This window comes from Lontra canadensis, unplaced genomic scaffold (assembly GCF_010015895.1).
Source record: "Lontra canadensis isolate GAN:19392208 unplaced genomic scaffold, GSC_riverotter_1.0 scaffold28, whole genome shotgun sequence".
NCBI lineage: Eukaryota > Metazoa > Chordata > Mammalia > Carnivora > Mustelidae > Lontra > Lontra canadensis.
In genome coordinates, this window is record NW_022631022.1 from 19,402,163 (window position 1) to 19,424,161 (window position 21,999).

The window sequence follows — 21,999 nt, forward strand, 5'->3', positions numbered from 1 at the left end:
GGCTCCCCGTCGAGCAAGGAGCCCGACGCGGGACTCGATCCCAGGACCCCAGGATCATGACCTGAGCCAAAGGCAGCGGCTTAACCAACTGAGCCACCCAGGCGTCCCTAAATATCCTCAATTTCTATACACATGTCATTATAGACTAATAAGAAAATATATACATCAGCCATCTGTGGACCACACTTAGAAGAGCACTGATACAGATACATATCTTAACATTATAAAATGTTCATAATCTATAAATTGAATGTATTCATGTGTTGCATACAGATTTAAACTTTTAAACATTTCTTTAGAAAAGCACATTACAAAGCAGTATCTATAAATCAATAAAAAGATTTTAAACCTTGGATGACAATAAATAGCAAAATGTTAGCCTTTTATCTTGTGATAATGGGATTAGAGAAGATTTTTATTTTGCTTTGTTTATTTTGCTTCCCCTTATTTTCTACTTCTATCCCCATTTGTTTATTTTGCTTATCCTGATCTGCTAAACAAAACTTTCTTCCAAACTGTAAGTGGTTTGGTCTCAGACATAATTATTTTCTACTCTTTCTCTCATCCTCTTATAAGCTTAGAGTGAAATAAAGCACAAGCTCCTTTCCTTCCGTTTCTATTGCAAAAATGCTACGTAAAATTTCCAAAGCTTTTTTTATTTCCTATTTCAGAATTGTTAATCATCACAGAAGACAACTAAGGACAATATCCTTGATTTGCACTCTCCAAAATAAGGAGACGAAACAACATGAAACTTAATCTAAGCAGTGGAAGTTGTATACAACAATGTAAGAGAAGATTAATTTTTTTTCAAGTCCCCACAAATTTATAAAGATCCCCCTGGACATGGAGCACCTGGTGGCTCAGTGGGTTAAAGCCTCTGCCTTCAGCTCAGGTCAGGAGTCCAGGGTCCTGAGATCAAGCCCCACACTGGGTTCTCTGCTCGGCAGGGAGCCTGCTTCCCTTCCTCTCTCTGCCTGCCTCTCTGCCTACCTGTGGTCTCTGTCTCTGTCAAATAAATAAATAAAATCTTAAAAAAAAAAAAAAAAGATTCCCCTGGATAGAGGGGAGAATGGGAAATAGACAACTACTTACAAATCCACACAAAGTATAGTTACACATTAGGAGTAAAAAGAAACTAGACAATTCTGAAAGCTATAATATATCTCTAGCAAGAAGGATTATTATTCTGAGCTTCTATATTCCAACATGTATGTTTTGAACAGTTTTTTAAAAGGCTTAATTGGAACTTATACATACTTGAGATGACTGGTTTTACGTGAGCACATTATAGTTTCTAGTGTATGAATAGATGCAACTATCCCAAGTACAGGAAAGAGTCATCAATCTGTTCAGATACAAGTAATCGCCCAAGGAAAACTGCCTTTCTTTCTTCCAAGATCTAACTTAAAGGTTCAATCTGCAACAGTCCTCTGACTGCAGCCCTCAGTCCCAAAGGAGGGCATGGTATTACTTCAAGGGGGATCCCTGAGAAAGAATGACACCTAAAGAATCACCATTTCCTACTTCACCTGGATTTCCCTCTTCTTTGTTTTTCTTATAATAAATTCTGAGAAATTTATGAAGTTATAGAATTGCTAGATCAAAAAGTAATTAAAGAATCTGCCACAAGTGTCAAACTGCTTTCCAGAAAGGTTACACTAGGGGCGCCTGAGTGGCTCAGTGGGTTAGGCCTCTGCCTTTGGCTCAGGTCATGATCCCGGGGTTCTGGGAGCCCGCATCAGGCTCTCTGCTCTGTGGGGAGCTTGCTTCCCCTTTCTGCCTGCCTCTCTGCCTACTTGTGATCTCTGTCAAAAAAATAAATAAAATATATTAAAAAAAAAAAAAAAAAGATTTTGAAAGGGCGGGGGGGGGGGAGGTTGGGGATCCAGGTGGTGGGTATTAGAGAGAGCACGGATTGCATGGAGCACTGGGTGTGGTGCAAATATAATGAATACTCTTACGCTGAAAAAATAAAAAATATATATATAAAAATAAAAACACACAATGTGATAACTAATTTGAATTTAAATTAAAAATTATAAACTCTCAAAAAAAAAAAGAAACAAAAAAAAAGGTTAAACTAATTTATGTTTCCACTAACAGCCAGAACTTTTTAAAAGTCACTAACGAGTTAGGTTGAAGAAGGTCTCTCCAGACCAGGTAAATAAATTATGATTCAGAATGACCTAGATTGGAATATTAAAAATGTAGTGATTTCTTAAAAATTACCTAGATCTATACATATGTATTCAAGTGCAAAGCTGTCCACTATATATTAAGTGAAAAGAACAAAGAGCAGAACAGTATATATCATTCATATCACATAAAAAGAGAAGTGTAGGTAGGCAGGTGAATATAGGTAACCTAAGAAATCACGAATGGGTTAAAGTCTGAAGGGGCAGAGAAAGAAGTCATCTTGGATCATTTAAAAAAAAAAAAACATGGTGATATTTACTTTCACAATTAAAAAGGGCAAAAAACAAATTTCTTCCATTTCTACAAAACAGTAAACAGATAAGAGATGAAAGATCAGCACTGGTCAGGACGTGGAATGCTAAAACTCTTCCTCATATACCCTCAAACCTGTTGAGTGGTCTGCAATAAGATAAGGAGTTTACACCTGGATGTCAACCAATTGCTTCACTTAATAATAAGCACGCTATTTAATTTAGCTGCCTTTGTTTCCCCATGGCCAGACTTCTTTTTAAATAAAAAAAAGTAGTACATTGCTTTAAATTCTGGTGCAAGGTTATCTTGTCACGGATTGCCACCGTGAGCACCACTGCACTAGGCGAGACAGTCACACAGCACCATTACAACAGTAAAAATCTGGTAATAGCCTGAGAGTCCAGCAAAAGAAAAAATGGGTAAGTAGATAGGATATAGTCATGTAATTCACTAAAGAGTGAAAATGACTCAAATATTTACACACAAAAATATGGGTAAGTCTTGGGAACCGCACTGAGTGAAAAAAAGTGAGTTAAAGAAAAAAATATAAGGGTGCCTGCCTGGCTCAGTGGGCAGAGCATGTGACTCTTGATCTCAGGGTTGAAAGTTTGCGTCCCAAGGTGGGTGTGGAGATTACTTAAATAAAATCTTTAAGGGGCACCTGGTTAGCTCAGTCGGTGGAGTATGCAACTCTTGATCTTGGGGTTATGAGTCTGAGTCCCACACAGAGTGTAGGGATTACTTAAAAACATTTAAAAAATAGAAATAACTAAAAAATAATAAAAAATTAAAAACCTGTGTGGTGAGTACCCAAGTATACGCTGTTTTTGTTATTCGCTGTATCTTACTTACAAATATCCCATAGACGTAATTTTGTATCTAACTGGGTGCTTAATCCAATATTTTTTTCATTGGACGAAATCACCAATGCTCCTCCCATACACTAAGTCCCCCGCTGCGCTCCAGCTCACCTGATAGCTGGGTGTCACGGAGTACTGAATTCCCGTGGCTGACTGCATGGTCTCGGACACTGCTTCATACACAGGAGGGGCAGGGGCAAGCACCCGGTGCTGGTGAGGAAAAGCCTCTGTGCTACCAGGGATCCGACGCTGCTGGGCCGCATACACCGGTGACTCCTGGTCATCCAAACGTCGCTTCATTCTGCGCTCATGCTCAGGGATGCACCACAAAACCTGCAGAAACCAAAAGCACCGACATGCAAACCAGTTCACACACCAATGTGATGTGTACAACAGAGGACTGGGCACCCAAATTTATTAAAAGCTCAATTCCCAAAACCAACTACTGACTTCATCCTGGAGATGATCACTGGCTAGTTTAGGTGCATGCTTGCACACACAGCTCCCACAGTGGATGGCTTTATCACAACTCAAAGACAGAAGTTTAAATAACACATTCTGAATTAACTTGGGATTACAGAGTCAAAAAATAACCTCCAATTTAAAAACATGAAAATGTACCTTTCTTTTCTTTATTCTCTAGTTTTCTCCTCAAATGCCACCACTCCTAACATCAATGACATATTCACAAGCTACAAAAACATTCAAATGCTTCTTTCTAATTCCTCTCAAAACCTAGTACTATAACTGTGGTCTAATTTTTAAAACATGAATAGTTGCAACAATTAAATACAATCATAAAAGAGCAGTAGGCCAAGAGTAAGAGGACAATGTCTAGTCTTGCCAATTTAAAGAGCTATGTACATTTCAACAACTTCCTCATTCCATGAGTTTGTTTCTCCAACTATAAAATGACAGGTTGGAAAAGATCATCTTTAGGTTACTTCCGACTCTAACATTCCTTAACACTAAGGAGATTCCAGAATCCCTTCTTAATAATATTCCTCTGTGGAGGCAAGATGCAAAAAGTCTAGTAATATTCAGACTAGGAATCCAGTCTGGTCTTTTTGGGGCTTTTCCAACAGCCAAAGCTTCTTCAAGGTAGGGTTCTCTACAACTTTGCATTCCCCACAGTCCTACCACTTCACACACTCAAATACTGACCATGCAGAAGGGAAAGAATGAGAGTAATTATTAATATAGTAATAATTAGCATATAATGACTCCTAAACACCATTCTACACAATTTATAAAATATTACTATAATCCCCACAACAACCCTATGAGCAAGGTGCTGTTATTCTCTATTTTATAAGTGAGGAAACAAACATAATGACTAAGTAAACTGCCCAATGCTGCACAGCTAACAGGCGAATTTTATTTGGTGAACAGGTGAATTTGGTGAATTGATATTCCAGTTTTGGCTGCAGAGCTAACAGGTAAAGATGGAATATAAATTCACCAAATCTACCTCCAGAGCCTGAATTTTTTTTTTAAGATTTTATTTATTTATTTGACAGAGAGAGAGATCACAAGGAGGCAGAGAGGCCGGCAGAGAGAGAGGAGGAAGCAGGCTCCCTGCTGAGCAGAGAGCCCGATTCGGGGCTCGATCCCAGGACACTGGGATCATGACTTGAGCCGAAGGCAGAGGCTTTAACCCACTGAGCCACCCAGGAGCCCCTTGAGCCTGAATTCTTAATCACCTCAGTATCACCTACCTCTCACAGGGTAAGAAATAAAGGGAGAAGAGTCCCTTTACTTATTTAAGACACACACGCACTGAGCAACTTGAGCTTTCTTTGATCTCTCCCACACTTAGCTCATTCATCCTTTCAGGCTCAACCCAACAAAAGCAGGAAGGCTTGGCAGCATTCACTCTTTAAATGAGCAAATATTCAGGGAGCAGAAATGAAGGAGGCAGGTGTCCTATAAAAGCTTAAAAACTATTTGGGAAGACCATATACAGCCTCACTAGTAATCAAAGAAATATAAAGTAACATGACACTTACCCAAAAGCAACAGGCAGAAATGAAAAGAGAATGATGATACTGAGTGTGGGTGAGGGTATACGGAAATACTACTAGTAGAAGTTTTAACTGGCAGAGACTATGGGTTGGCAACTTATAGTATCCATTAAATTTTTAAAGATTTTATTTGTTTCTTTGACAAACCGAAATCACAAGTAGGCAGAGAGGCAGGCGGGGGGTGGGGAAGCAAGCTCCCTGCCGAGCAGAAAGCCCAACACGGGGCTCGATCCCAGGACCCTAGGATCATGACCCGAGCTGAAGGCAGAGGCTTTAACCCCCTGAGCCACCCAGGTGCCCCTCCATTAAATTTTTAAAGTTAAAATGGTCATACCCTTTCACACAGCAATTCCACTTCCAGGTGTCTATCCTATACATCTGCCAAGTATATTTACTGCAACAAAGTATGAAAAATCTAATGTCTATCCATAACTGAATGAACTTAATACATCCATATTGGGTAAACTATGTAGCAATTAGAAAGACTGGGGTTCCTCTATAAAGAAAGCCCTCCAAAACATACGATTAAGTGAAAAGAACAAGCTACAGAATATATATAGTGTGATTTCAACACTCACACAGAATGTATTCTTTAGCTTTGTGCTTCTCATTGTAAATTTTGCATCATCAGAAGGAAAAACCTATAAACAAATACTGAACTCTGGATAAGGATACGCATGCTCAAGTACTTAAGTGAAAGTGTACTAATGTTTGAAATTTACTTTGAAATACATTGAGAAATTAGTCTGAATTAGTAGATGGAAGAACGGATATATGACAAAGCAAGTACTATAAAATGGTAATGTAAAATCTAGTGTGCATAGGAGTATTCACTGTAAAATTCTACCAACTTTGCTGTGTATCTGAAATTGTTTTTTTTTTTCTTAAGATTTTATTTATTTATTTGACAGAGAGAGCTCACAAGTAGGCAGAGAGGCAGGCAGAGAGAAGGGAGGGGAAGCAGGCTCCCGGCTGAGCAGAGAGCCCAATGAGGGGCTCGATCCCAGGGCCCTGGGATCATGACCCGAGATGAAGGCAGAGGCTTTAACCCACTGCGCTACCCAGGCACCCCTGAAATTGTTCTTAATAAAATGTTGGGAAGAAGGGCTAACAATATAAACCAGGTCATGAGCGGTACAAGTCAGTACTATAAATTTGGTAAGAAGTAGAAATGTGTATACTGGAAAAAAACTCTACAGAGAAGGTAAATGTTTGGTTATATCCTGAAAATCGGAAATGAATTAGGGCATGGGGGTACACAGGATGAGATTAAAATATTACAGTAACTTTGGACGTACAGGTGATAACAAGCCATTTACAGCCTTTGACAATTCATTTACTCCACAAATAACTCCCAAGAATCTACACATGCCAGACCCTGTGCTTTATGCAGGAGACCAGTACTGAACAGGACAGATTTCCTGCCCCACAACAAAGTCTTCCAAAAATGACTGCTGTTAAGTCAATGTGCTCCTCCCAAGAGTCCTGTCAGATGGGCACACCCAGAACTTTTATTTAGAGGGAAAGTGATACTCAAAAGAAATTAAGTGACTTGTTCAAGGTCACATGGCAAGGAGCTAGACTCTTTCTCCTTGGAATGCATGACCAATCTGGAGTAGAAATACTGGACAGACAATAGTATCCTTGCTTGCAGAGAGGTCAGTGAAATTCCAGACTATCAGTATTCGAATGCCAAATAATGGAGCCACAAGAGTCAGACACAAAGCTACTTTCAAGCCCTGCTTCAGCTGACAGATTTTCATCCGCCACTATGGCCTCCAACTGTTTCAGATTTGGAGCTTACACTGTTATCAGAATTTTAGTCTATGAAGATAGAATTTAAACAAGGAAACGGGGGGGGGGGAAGCACTTTGAGGGACAGAAATTAGTGAAGAAGGACCAACGTGAACAAACAATGGCAGCGGAACACTTAAAAAGTCATCTGGCCATGTGTTATAATAAAAAGTGGGAATAGCTCCAAATCATCATGCAAAGAAATCATAATTCCCAAATAAAGCAAGCAGAGCAGGATAATTCTGATATTGCAGGGCAGTCTTCTGGAATAGGACAGAACCACCAGTAAGCCACTGTGTCACATTTCAGACAAATTTTAGAAGGGCAGAAGTAGAAGCTAACGCTTTCAGAACGATAAATATAATAACCAAGTTTCTAGTTCTACACCTAAAATGGCTTTCATTACAGTAAAAATTTGGCCTCTTAGAAATCCAGACAGTTCTCCATGCTTATTAAAATCCAAACGGAAGGGGCGCCTGGGTGGCTCAGTGGGTGAAGCCGCTGCCTTCGGCTCAGGTCATGATCTCAGGGTCCTGGGATCGAGTCCCGCATCGGGCTCTCTGCTCAGCAGGGAGCCTGCTTCCCTTCCTCTCTCTCTGCCTGCCTCTCTGCCTACTTGTGATCTCTGTCTGTCAAATAAATAAATAAAATCTTAAAAAAAAAAAATCCAAACGGAAAATCCAACTTTCAAAAATCTTATCTTTTCATTTAGATTAAATTTTACAAATTAGGGGCAGCACCTGGGTGGCTCAGTAGGTTAAGCATCCGACACTTGATCTCAGCTCAGGTCCTGATCTCAGGGTTTTGAGATCAAGCCCTGCTTTATTTGTTTATAAAAGTAAGGAATAAGCAACAAATAAATTCCATAAACTGGCTTAAACAGAGATGACAGAATTAAAAAAGTAAGAGAGTGTATGAACAAACTAAATTGCTCTATTATGGAGGCTTTTAAGAATACAACTTTCTTTTTGAAATGCATTTAATTTATGGTTGACCCTTTATAGTGCCCCTTAATTTTGTACTGTTATCCTGAATTAGACACATTTTTAAGTTCCTTTATTTATATAATTTAAAAAATCCTCCAAAATTGTCCTCTTATTGGTGGTCAGCATCACATAAAATCATATTAAAATGTCAGTTTTAATGGTCAGTTTATATCAATAAATACTGTGGAAAGATGGAAAGCTTCTCTTCAAAAGCAAATAAATTCTTATCAAAGCATATACTGAAATGTAATCATGTACTTCAATCCAGTGTAACTGCCCACCAGTCAACCTCAAAGCCTGTCCAAAAAACCACTTTTGGAGGGGCACCTGGGTGGCGCAGTCAGTTAAGCATTTAATTCTTGGTTTCAGCTCAGGTTCTGATCTCAGAGTTGTGAGACCAAGCCCTGCATCAGGCTCTGCACTCAGCACTGAGTCTGCTTAAGACCCTCTCTCTCTCTCTCTCTCCCTCTGCCCCACCCGTGTGCCCTCACACACACTCCCTCTTAAATAAAAATCTTTTTTTTTAAGATTTTTTATTTATTTATTTATTTGATAGATCACAAGTAGGCAGAGAGGCAGGCAGAGAGAGAGAGAGGAGGAGGAGGCAGGCTCCCTGCCGAGCAGAGAGCCTGAAGCGGAACTCGATCCCAGGACCCTGAGATCATGACCTGAGCCGAAGGCAGAGGCTTTAACCACTAAGCCACCCAGGTGCCCCTAAATAAAAATCTAAAAAAAAAAAAAAAATCCACTTCTGGATTTAAATCTGCTAGAAAAGGAAAAGTATCCCAAAATAAATGAAAAAATGCCATCTATTTAATTTTCCATTTTATACAAAATAATAGCTCCACAAAATAAACAACCCGTTCTTCTTAAAACATAAGACCTAATAATACCCAAGCACCCTGCATCAGTTTTACATTCTTCTAATGAAGTGGGCCTTAACCAGGAGAGTTTGCCAGACCCCTCCAACCCCCCACCCCCCGCCAGCACATCTGTCAATGTCAGAAGCCATTTTGGGTTGTCACAGTTAGGGGACAGGAGTACAACTGACATCTCATGAATTCCCAAACATCCTAAAATGCACAGGATAATCCCCCACAACAAAGAATTATTTGGCCAAAACCTAATATAATGCTAACCCCATTTGGTACAAACCTCTTGTGAGCTTTGGTGGGATTATGTCATACTGTGGTATGACAACAATTTTTGCCAAAGTAGCTCAGAACAGTCATCATGCTTGTTCAAAATATATCACTGCCTTTTTTTTCTTTAGGTTTTATTTATTTATTTGACAGAGAGAGAGAGAGAGAGAGATCACAAGTAGGCAGAGAGGCAGGAAGAGAGACAGGGGGACAGCAGGCTTCCTGCTGAGCTGAGAGCCCGATATGGGGCTTAATCCCAGGACCCTGAGCGGGATCATGACCTGAGCGGAAGGCAGAGGCTTAACCCAATGAGCCACTCAGGCACCCCATCACTGCTTTTTTTATGACATGTGATTTACCTTGAACCCTTGCTGTATCAGAAAAACTTATTTACCATTTGGGTGAAAAACAACTTTATTAGAAACTTTAGTAAGAATTTAAATAGCACGGGCGCCTAGGTGCATCCAGGTGTCTCAGTCGGTTGGTCACTGGACTCCGATTTCTGCTCAGGTTGTGATCACCCAGTGGTAGTGGGATCAAGCCTTGCATTGGGCTCCACTCTCCATGGAGTAGATTGGATTTCTCTCCCTCTGCCCCTTCTGCCTAATCCCCCCGCCATTCACACAAGCACCTGTGCACACACTTTCTCTCTAAATTAAATAAATAAATCTTAAAAAAAAAAAAAAAGGTGCCTGGGTGGTTCAGTAGGTTAAGCGTCTGACTCTTGATTTCAACTGGGGCCATGATCTTAGTGTTGTGAGATCAAGCCCCAGGTTGACTTCCACACTCAGCAGGGAATTTCCTTGAGATTCTCTCTCTCCCCCTGTCCGTCTATCCCTCCCCCATCTCTAAACTAAAAATAAATAAATTTTCTTAAAAAGAATTTATATAGGGGTACCTGAGTGGCTCAGTTGGTTAGTGTCTGCCTTTGGCTCAGGTCATAATCCCAGGGTCCTGGGATCAAGTCCCACAATGAGCTCCCTTCTTAGCAGGGAACCTACTTTTCCCTCTCCCTTTCCCCCTGCTGTGCTCTCTGTCAAATAAATAAATAAAATCTTTAAAAAAAAAAGAACTTAAATAGCAAATCCTAATTTTTATTTCCTACTTCCCTGGTTTTGAATATATAAATACCCAAAACAGTTAATATCCTTTAAAATCCAACTGACAGGGGTGCCTGGGTGGCTCAGTGGGTTAAGCCTCTGCCTTTGGCTCAGGTCATGATCCCAGGGTCCTGGGATTGAGCCCCACATTGGGCTCTCTGCTCAACAGGGAGTCTGCTTCTCCCTCTTCCTCTGCTCCTCTCCCTGCTCATTCTCTCTTCTCAAATAAATCAATACAATCTTTTAAAAAAATGAATCACCAGTAGCTTGTAATGAATAAAGTCTGTTGCAAAAATATCTGTAAGAAGAAGAAATGACAAGGACAGAAAATTGCAACTGAGGGGCGCCTGAGTGACTCAGTGGGTTAAGCTCAGGTCATGATCCCAGGGTCCTGGGATTGCATGTGGCTCTCTGCTCAGCACGGAGCCTGCTTCCCCCCTCTCTCTGCCTGCCTCTCTGCCTACTTGTGATCTCTGTCAAATAAATAAATAAGGGGCGCCTGGGTGGCTCAGTGGGTTAAGCCACTGCCTTCGGCTCAGGTCATGATCTCAGGGTCCTGGGATCGAGTCCCGTATCGGGCTCTCTGCTCAGCAGGGAGCCTGCTTCTCTCTCTCTCTCTCTCTCTGCCTGACTCTCTGTCTACTTGTGATCTCTCTCTGTCAAATCAATAAATAAAATCTTTTTAATAAATAAATAAATAAATAAGACCTTTAAAAATAAAAAAAATAAAAAAAAAAAATGAAACTGACAAGTCACCAAATATCACACATGAGGTTGGAACATAGCCATTCTGTAAATTCTGATTTCAGATACATCTCTAGTAAAGTCCTAACTTATCACCACTTCGGGATTTTTTTTTCTTTTTTTTGTATTACCATACACAATACTTTGAAAATTTAATTCTTAATTTTATTGGCAAGGACAATCATCTTCTTTGCTCCACAGCTGCAAGCATTCTCAGTTTTAGGCTAATAAACGCTAATTAGAATGATCTATCCAATGTTGTTTTTTCATTTCTATATCCTGTTTCCTTCCAATCACTTCTGTACACCTGCCTTTAGCAAATGTCCACTCACAAGTCAGTTTCAGTGCATAAACATCCTAGAAGATGAAAGAACACAATCATATACCCTTTTAGCAAATTGAAATGGTTTTGATTCACGTTAAAACACTTCATTCTGAAGTCCTTCCTGCTGAACGACTACCTGGATGATATCATTATTTCTTACTCACCCCTCAAAAATACATGATGTACATGTTACGTTCTTCATTCTGAAAAAATTCATCATATTGTCACCTAAAGACTACACAGTCTGCGAAGAGGCGCACAGTTTTACCACCATCGCCCCAGTCTAGCCGGTTGCTGTCTGCTGGACTGTGTCTGTATACTAGCTCCTCTGATACCTGTGAAGGGTTTTCCTCTGTTTTTATTTCTCTTTGCTATTACAGGAGGCAAAAAATGAAAGATTACCAAATACGTTCCCTGAAAGCTTAAAAAAGTTGTAAAAATAGTATAAAAAATGGTCATATACCTTTCACTCAGATTCCCCAGCTGCTAATATCTTACAGATTGTTTAAGATGGTATCTCCCAACTTTTTGTACACCATCTTGGAAGATGCTGTAATGCTTCAGGCAAAGCAATAAGAAAACTGAAATGTATAGTGGTGATTTATTTTACCACTGCATTATCCTTCTAGGCAATGCCATCATTCTTCCCTTTTCTTATTATTTTAGTCTCTTTTAGCATAATAGGGAATAACTGATGAGCAATGATGAAATAATTCATAGGATGATGAAATACCAAAATGTTTCAAGCTACAGGAAAACTAAGATCATTAAGATCCCATAATATAGGGATGCCTGGGTGGCTTAGTCAGTTAAGAGTCTGTCTTTGGGGGCACCTCAGTGACTCAGTGGGCTGAACCCTCTGCCTTCGGCTCCTGGGATGGAGCCCCGCACCGGGCTCTCTGCTCGGCGGGGAGCCTGCTTCCCTTCCTCTCTCTGCCTGCCTGTCTGCCTACTTGTGATCTGTCAAATAAATAAATAAAATCTAAAAAAAAAAAAAAAAAAAAAAAGGAGTCTGTCTTCGGCTTGGGTAGTGATCCCGAGGTCCTGGGATCAAGTCCCCTGTTGGGATCCCTGCTCAGTGGGGAGCCTGCTTCTCCCTCTGCCGCTCCCTCTGCTTGTGCTCTCTCTGGCAAATAAATCAATAAAAATTTTTAAAGATCCCATAATATAGTTCAGATGTATAAATGGTAATAGCTAAAATGAGTTTATCTCATTAAAATGAAAATAAGTAAATTCTCTCTTTGATATAAAACAGACTGAACATAAATAACAGAAGATAAGCTAGCTATAGCTATGAAGAAAGCATTGTAATTATGACCGGAGGAGTACTTGGGTGGCTCAGTCAGTTAAGCATCCAATTCCTAATTTTGGCTCAGGTCATGATCACAGGATCGTGAGATCAAGCCCCCACTTTGGGCCCCGTGCTGAGTGTGGAGCCTGCTTAGAATTCTCTCTCTTGCCCTCTCCCTATGCCCCTCCCCTCACACTCTCTTGTTCTCTCTTGAAAAAGAATAGGACTTGAGACAGTTAACAGGACAGGTAGATGTGTCACTTATCCTCATCCTGTATTTACTCTATTAGCTATTTGCCCCTACACAGGCCTGGGCACATATACCTTTAACCAGCTTTGTATTCTCCCCTGTGCATAGCATACAGTCTTGCCTATGGCAAAATTCAAATCACTCATTCATACATGCAACCTCTAATATTTATTGAGCACATAGTACGTCCCAGGCATTCTTCTTGGAGCTAGGGAAATAGCAGTAAACGAAAAAGTCTCCTCCTTCATGAAGTTTACATGAAGAGGGAGAAAAAGACAGTACACAAGGTGTTCAGAACACTAGACAGTGACAAGCACTAAGAAGAAAAAGAGAAGGGTTTTTGAAATTTTACATAAGAGTGACTAAAAATACCTAACTGATACGGTAACTTTTGGGTAAAAGAAGTGGAGAGCTAACCATGCGGAAATCAGTGAGGAAGAATTACAGGCAGAAGGAAAAGGAAATGCAAAGACCCTGATGCATATATGTGCTTAATATTTTCCAAGAACAGCAAAAAGGCTGTATAACTGGAACAGAATGAAGGAAAAAACAGACAGACAGAAAATGTAGTCAGAGAGGTAATGGGGTTGGGGACAGTGGGTAAGGAGCATACTGTGTTTGTTCTCAGAAGTCATAATGAGGATTCAAGCTTCATCACCAGACTGATCTGGGAAGCCACTGGTGGGTTTCAAGCAGAAAAGTGACATGGTCTGAGTTAGGTTTTAAAAGACTCACTTGGACTGTTGTGCTAAGAACAGCCCAAGAGGAGCTGAATAACAAAGCAGAGGGAACAGTTAAGGTAACTGAAACAATTCAAGCTAGAGATGTACTTACATTCGCTGCTATGGTTGGGAGTAGGGTGGTGGTGGTGGTGGTGGTATTTAGTGGTCAAATTCTGAGTAGTATTTTGAATATAGAGCAAAAAGGATTTGCTGAAGATTAAATACAAGTAAGACAGAAAAAAAGAGGTCAAAATGCCTATTAAATATCCAAGAAGAAATATGAAGTGGGCCACGGGTTATGCTCATCTATAGTACAGGGGAGAGGTCTGCAATTAAAGAAAGCTGGGAGTTATCAGCATTGTTTGGATTTTAGACAGGTGAGAGTATACAAGGTAACTTTCCTTAATCAAGCACATTCACATCTCTGCACCACGTGAGACAGCCTAGACTGGGCTGGTGGCCCTTAATCAGTTGTGGAACCAAACTTACCAAACAAAAATTCTTAAGCATCAGAACTGCAGATAGGGATTATAGACATATATGTATCTTTCATTAGCCCACCAGTCCGCAAGGATATCATATCAGCAGGACTAAGGAAGTGCCCACAGCCATGATGCTCTAAGTACAAATAACATGCAGACACACGAGACAGAAAGGTGATGAGTAGTACAAAAACAAAAAAAAAGAAGGGAAGGGCAAAAAAAGAGACGTATGCCTTCGAAACTGCTACTAATAAATGCTTAACTTTGAAGCCATTTGCAACCAAAGTAGTTAACAAACTTTAAAATGCAATTTGAGTTCAGTTCGTATACTTTTTATCACCTATTATGTGCCAATATTATTCTAGGCACAGAGGCTATCACAAAAATTAAGTTCCAGCCTAGATGGGCTAAGTTAGTGGTACAGCTCTTGCTGAGGAAAACCAGTTGCCCCACAAGTATAGGGGCAAAAACCTCTACAAGTTTGATTATATTTGACAACAAATCTCACTAGGCATGTCTTCTGAAGAGAGACCCCAAAATAAAATTACATAATTAAAGGAAGCCAAGGTTTTCTGGTATTTTTAATATGTTGTTAAAAGACAATTAAGACAGATAACTGTCTAAATACAATTAGAATTTACACTTAGGGGTGCCTGGGTGGCTCAGTTGGTTACACATCAGACTCTGGATTTTGGCTCAGGTCATGATCATGGGATCAAGCCCCACATTGGGCTCTGTGCTGAGCAGAGTCTCCTTGTCCCTCTCCCTCTGCTCCTCCCTCGCCCACCCCTGCTTTTTCTCTCTCAAATAAATAAAATCTTAAAACAAAAAAAGTGGCAGGAGGCACCTGGGTGGCTCAGTCAGTTAAACATTCAACTTTGATCACAGCTCAGGTCTTGATCTCCATCCAGGTCATGAGTTCACACCCCACGTCAGAGGGAACCTACCTTAAAAAAAAAAAAAAAATAGCACAAACCCAAAATTCTTTGAAATGTTTGTAAATAAGATAAAGCAATAATGGAGAATACACTATCCTGCTGGATACGCTGCTGAATAACCTTAACCTTAACAAAAAAGTATCCAGAAGTATTACTTGAGCTGTAACCAGAAAAAGATAAAAATCCCAAGATATTACTTCTACTACTCACTTACTGAAGTAGAACTAGGAAGGCACGTGAAGGAAAGGAAGTATTAGGAAACAATAGCTGGCCATATTAACATATCTTGAGCTTCACATGGTAGCAGTAACATAGGTGCCAAGTCCATAATTTCTTCACTATGATTCTTATTCTTAAACACCTTCCAAAGCAGTAGAAGCAATCAGGTCTATAAACTGAAGAAAACAGGATTCACAAACTCTAGAAGAGACTACAATTCATGTATGAATAATGCCACTCTTTCTAACACCCCAAAACACTCTATAGGGGTACTCTGAGATGTCTAAGTTCATCCATTCAACAACCTGCTTCAACTGGATCTATGATTTCGAGCTTCATCCTCCTGCAGCTAATTCAGTGTCGTCTCCTGCTCCACCCCAAAAGTAGGGCCTCCCTCCTCTCAATTCCTTGCAGCTCTCTATAGTTGGCTCTTATGGCACTCAATCTCCACTGATGTGTAATAAAATCATCATGTGAATATCTGCCTTTCCTTCTAAGAATGTAAACTTTTCTGGGACAAAGACTCTTCCTGTGTCAGCCCAGGGCTATTTAAGAAGGTGGTCAAGAAATGGGTGTTGACCCAGTTCCCCTTTAGAATCAGAGTTCCAATCTTTTCCCTCAGAGCTGCTTTCAAAAGCACAACGCTGGGTCCTCAAAAAATTAAACACAGAATTATCATTTGATCCAGCAATTCTACTTCTGAGTATATACCCAAAAGAATTAAAGCACATACTTGAAGAGGTATTTATATATCCATGTTCTTCGCAGCATTATTCACAATAGCCAAGAGGTGGAAACAAGCCAAATGCCCACCGATATGTGAATCACCAAAAGGTGATATATACATATAATGGAATATTATTCACCGTTAAAAAGGAAGGTAATTCTGACATGTGCTACAACATGGATAAACCCTTGAGGACATTATTCTAAGTGAAGTAAGCCAGACACAAAAGGACAATTACTGTAGGACTCCACTTAAATATCAAGAACCTAGAGTAGTCAAACTCACACAAACATAAAGTAGAATGGTTGCTGCTAGGGGCTGGGGAGAAATTTAAAGGGCCTGTTGGGGTGTTGAGTTTGGGGTGCCTGGGTGGTTCAGTCAATTAAGCGACCAACTCTTGATTTCAGTTCAGGTCATGATCTCAGGGTCCTGAGATCGAGCCCTACAGAGGGCTCTGCACTCAGTGGGGAATCTGCCTTTCTCTTTCCCTTCCTCTCCCTCTGTGCCCCCACCTCATGCACACACTCATGAGCTAAAATTATAAAATGCTTAAACATAGATAGATAGATAAATAGATAGATAAAGGAGCTGTTGTTTGGTGGGTACAGAGTTTCAGTTTGGAAAGATGAAAAAGTTCTGGATGGATAGTTGTAATGGTTGCACAACAAAGTGGGTGTACTTAATGCCACTGAATTGTACACTTAAAAATAGCTGAATCGGTAAATTTTGTTACATATGTTTTACCTCATATGTTTACATATGTTTTACCTCAATTGTTTTTAAAAGCACACTGCTCCTTCACTGATTACTATCCTTAGACCAGACACAAATGAAGTATAGAATTAGGAGCAGGGACTCTGGAACCAGAACGCCAGGGTTCACACCTATCATGGCCACTTACCACAGTTCTAACCTCTCTGTATCACTTTCTTCATCTTTAAAACATGGACTTCATAGTACCCACTAGACAGGGTTATCATGAAGATTAAATGGATTAATAAATGTACAGTGCCTAACTCAGTGCCCGTGACATAATGGCTCAATAAATGGAAGTTCTTACTGGGGTGTGTGGGTGGCATAGTCAGTTAAGACTCCCACTCTTGGGGCGCCTGGGTGGCTCAGTCGTTGACTGTCTGTCTGCCTTCAGCTCAAGTCAAGATCCCGGGATCCTAGATGGAGCCCCACATCGGGCTCCCTGCTCAGAGGGAAGCCTGCTTCTCTCTTTCCTACTCCCCGTTTGTGTTCCCTCTCGCTGTCTCTCTCTGTCAAATAAATAAATAAATCTTTAAAAAAAAAAAAAAAAAGCCTCCCACTCTTGGTTTCAGCTCAGGTCCTAATCTCAACCTGAGCTGGTGCACAGTCTGCTTGAGATTCTTTCTCCCTCCCCCTCTGCCCCCTCAGCTTGTGTGCGCATGCTCTCTCTTTCTAGGATAAATAAATCTTTATTTTTTTAATTTTTAAAAAAATAAGTCTTTAGGGATACCTGGGTGGCTCAGTGGGTTAAGCCTCTGCCTTCGGCTGAGGTCATGATCTCAGGGTCCTGGGATCGAGCCCTGCATCATGCTCTCTGCTCAGCGGAGAGCCTGCTTCCCTCTCTCTCTCTGCCTGCCTCTCTGCCTACTTGTTATCTCTCTCTGTCAAATAAATAAATAAAATCTTAAAAAAAAAATAAAAATAAATCTTTAGAAAAAAATGAAAGTCATTTTTCAAGCAGACAGAGGGTACAGTTTTAAAAAGCATGTTAATAGGACGCCTGGGTGGCTCAGTTGGTTAACCGGCTGGCTCTTGACTGCAGCTCAGGTCATGATCTCAGGGTCCTGGGATGGAGCCCCAGCATTGGGTTCTGTGCTCAGGGGGGAGTCTGCTTGAGGATTCTCTCTCTCCCTCTACGCCTGCCCCCACTGCACTCCCCCACCCACTTTGCGCATGCACATTCTCTCAAATAAATCTCTTTTTTAAAAAATAAAAAGTGGGGCACCTGGGAGGCTCAGTGGGTTAAGCCTCTGCCTTTGGCTCAGGTCATGATCTCAGGGTCCTGGGATCAAGCCCCACATCGGGCTCTCTGCTCAGCAGGAAGCCTGCTTCTCCCTCTCCCTCTGCCTGCCTCTCTGCCTACTTGTGATCTCTGTCAAATAAATAAATAAATCTTTAAAAAAATTTCTTTTTAATTAAAAAAAATAAAAAGCATGTTAACTATCATTTTTAGGAGAATCTACAGAAAGTAAAGCTTAACAACTCCTAGTAGTATTACTCAGAAGAGGGAGAAAGCCTTTTAATTTTTTTAAAGACTTTTTATTTATTTGTCAGAGTGAGCGAGCAAGAGCTAGAGGGCAAGCAGCAGGCAGAGGGAAAGGCAGGCTCCCTGCCCAGGAAGGAGCCCGATGCCAGACTCGATCCCATGACCCTAGGATCATGACCTGAGCCAAAAACCGACCCCCAACTGAGCTACGCAGGCAGCCCCAGAAAGCCTTTTAAAGCACTTCACTAGGGGGGCCCAGGTGGCTCAGTTTTACTCAGCTCATTATCCCAGGGTCCTGGCTGAACCACGCATAGGGCTCCCTGCTCAGCCAGAACCCTGCTTCTCCCTCTCCCACTTCCCCTGCTTGTGTTCCCTCTCTTGCTGTCAAATAAGTAAATAAAATCTTTTAAAAAATAAATAAATAAAGCACTTAACTAGATTACTGAATGAAAGGGACATAATCTTTTAATTCGACTAAAATTGACTAAAATTCGCAGCCATTAACAACTGCCTTGAAAAGATCTCCAGTTATCTTGTCTGTATTTCAGATGTAAACAGACTAAGCTTTGCCAATAATCTTATCAAATTACTACATACCTCTTTCCTTAACAAATAAGAAAAACAATCTTACTCCACGGGTAAAACCGTCTTAATTACAAAATGCCAATCTATCATCTAGGGTCTTAACTCTGACAAAACTATAATATGTATCATACTGATATTTGGAGAGATAAGAAGCATTTATAAAAACTCTCCTATAGTATAACCAGGTTCTTATAATCCTTAAAGCATATCTGGGACTTCTGACCCTGGTGCCCCAAGAGACAACATATTAAGGGCATGATTTAGGTCTTCTGTGTTTCCCAGCAGACAGCACTGCAAATGGTGGGAACAACTATGTGTTGACCAAATCTTCCTCAGTGGTAGACTGTACTATCATCACTATCTTTGGCAATCTATAACATCAGAAAAAACACCCAGGCTTTCTCTCTCCACACCAATTCTACCACAGTCACAACTGCTCAAATGAAAAAGCTACCTTTGCCATTGCTACTTCCTTAACTGAGATGGGACTTACTCTCTTCTCATGAATATGGGCCAGGACATCAAGCTCTCAGTCCCAAATGAACAAAGCAGAAATCCAGAATTTAACTTCAGTTCAGGTATCAGCCAGAGGGCTTGCTCAGATTTTAATCTATAAATATATTCCTCCGCATTTATTTTCTCATGAAAAAATATAAAAAACACACAATTTCTCTTAAGAAAAAAGAATGTATCAATTCAAAGCAAAAAACTCATTTAAAATCATTCATTATGGGGCACCTGGCTGGCTCAGCCAGAAGACCATGTGACTCTTGTCTCCTGAGCTCGATCCCCATGTTGGGTGTAGAGCTTACTTTAAAAAAAAAAAATTTTTTTTTTAATTAAACAGTTCATTAAACATGAAACATCCTAAGGCAACTCCCCAAAACAGGTCGGAGGGCAATGCTACGAAAGTCACGTACACAAAACTGCATTAGTCCTCGACTTCACCCTCTGTTAACAAAACGGCAAGAACGCTGTTTTACAGAATATAAACAGAAATAGTCTTGATGTTCTAACAGAATTATACAAAACCAGAAGAGGAGGTTTTTCAAGAATACCTATAGTTACCTAAACTGCAACTTATTTCTTTGTGAAATTAAGCTCACATAGCAGAATCACCTGTATGTACAATGAAAGCATTCAAAAATGTAACAGCCGAAGAAATCAGAATATTTTATTCAGTATTTTTTTTAAATCACCATCTTTTATGAACACATCGTTTTAAATAGAAAAATGTAAATCCAATTCTTCCTTTCCTATATCTCAGCCTAGTTAAAGACTTTTTCTGGCTAACTGGATTTGAAGTCCCAAGGCACCTAACAGTGGCCAAGTCCAACTACCCACTACCCTATTGGCTCAAAGGAAACCCCGCCCCGAACAGCCACAGTAACTGAACATCAAGGGAACTCCCAGAAAGGTTGTCCCCGGCCACATTTCTAGTCTCTGATGACTCTCCGCCCCTCCCCCCCCCACAATCACCGCTGCGGAAGCATGGTCACAGCACGAGCAGCCACTCCACCGCAAGACTCCAACGAAAGGACCTTGAGCACCTCGCCCCAATAATTACAATTCGGGGAGGGGGGAGTGGCAGTGACCATGCTCCCAATCTCCAAGGCTGAGCGGTGCCATCGACGCTGCGTGGAGCTAAGCAGAGACAACAGCTCTGGCACCCAGCTCTCCTGCCCCAGGCAAAAGGCATGGCCCAGCCACAGGAGTAAGTCCTGACACCTCCGCAGCTCAGAGTCGGCGGGAGCCCCTCCCACCCCACGGAGACGTAGGGCGGGGCAGATCTGGGCGCCGCGACTCCAAGCCAGACCGGACAGCGGGCTTTCCCGAACCCCGCCTCACTTGCCAAGGAGGCGGAAACCGGGGGGAAGGGGAGGACGGCCTGGGGGAGTGGCATCGCCGCTCCGTACGGCCCCTCCGGCCAACCGGATCCCGAGAAGGCGGAGGAAAGCCGACTTCACGCCCCCTCCCAGCCGCGCCCCGAAGCCACACGCGGGAGACCCCTTGCCCGTCCCCCAACCCCAGCATGCCAGTGCGCGGCTGCCCAGCCGAGACCCCGCCCACCTCGGGAAGACAGGAGGGGTGGTCGACCGCAAACAGCACTTAGCCAGGGCCGCCCCGCCCCTTTCTCCACAATCGCACGCGCGCGCCGGCCCCGCCCCTGAACGGCGGCGCGAGAGCCCGCCCCCTCCGCGCGCACCGGGACTACGCTCTCCTCCCCCTCCCGCACGAAGAGCTACCCCGCTCCGCCCCCCCACCCCCCTCACACATCCACACACCTCCCGCCCGCCTGCTCTACGGGAAGCCGAGGAGGTCAGCCCCCCCCCTAAAAATACACACCCTCGAGTCCAGCGTTACCCGCCACCAGGCTCCCCGCCCCGACCCTGGCCCGGCGTGCTCTCACCGCAAAGCTGCTCCGGCCGCTCCTCTCTGCGTGTCCCTTTCGGCGTGAGCCTTGGGCTCAGCAGGGAGGCCCCGAGAACGGCGCAGGCACAGGCCCGCCGAAGCGGACTGGCAGCCTCCTCTCCGCTAACGAAACGGTCACAGGCCCCGGTGCCCAGACTGGGAAGGAGGGAGGGAGGGAGGGAGGGAAACTCCGAGGGGGGAAGGGGAGGGGGGGAAAGATGGAGAAACCGTCTCCGCCGCCTCTACCGCCGCGGCCGCTTCTCTGTTACCCGGGAAATCCCGCCCACTCCCCCGGCCCGCCCCGCAGAGGGAAGACTCAACTTCGCTCCACCACAGGCCGCATTATCCGCCCGTCAAAGGTTTAACCAATCGCTGTGCCCTGCCTGCCGGCTGCCCGCCCCTTCCCCCTCGGCTGGGAGGGGAGGGGGAGCCGCTCACCTTCTCCACGCCCCTATTGGCGGGGAGCTTCCCTAACTCAACCCCGCCTATTGGAGACGAATTGCAGAATCCCACCCCCACGCCTCAATACTATTGGAGGAAGCAGGGGAGCTCTTCACATCTCATTGGAGGATTCCATATATCCCGCCCCGTGCGGTCCAGCCACAGGCCCAACAAGTCGGCTCCCGCCCTCGCCGGTCATCGCATTGGAAGGTAAGTAACCGATGTGGGGTAAAATGTCCGTAAGTGAGACAGGCTCCGCCTCCAACC

The 21,999-nt window shown here is 42.5% G+C and overlaps 1 protein-coding gene across 3 annotated transcripts in view; it reads right to left on the minus strand.

Moving 5' to 3' along the window:
• SIN3A (SIN3 transcription regulator family member A) overlaps positions 1-21,999 on the minus strand; it is a 73,003-nt gene that overhangs the window by 47,265 nt on the left and 3,739 nt on the right. For 2 of the 3 annotated variants that reach the window (XM_032865101.1, XM_032865098.1), the window contains exon 2: positions 3,423-3,644. In XM_032865101.1, the coding sequence (XP_032720992.1) occupies positions 3,423-3,644 (222 nt within the window). Of the gene's footprint in view, positions 1-3,422; positions 3,645-21,289; positions 21,544-21,999 lie in introns of those variants that run through there. The other variant, XM_032865100.1, reaches the window with a different exon arrangement.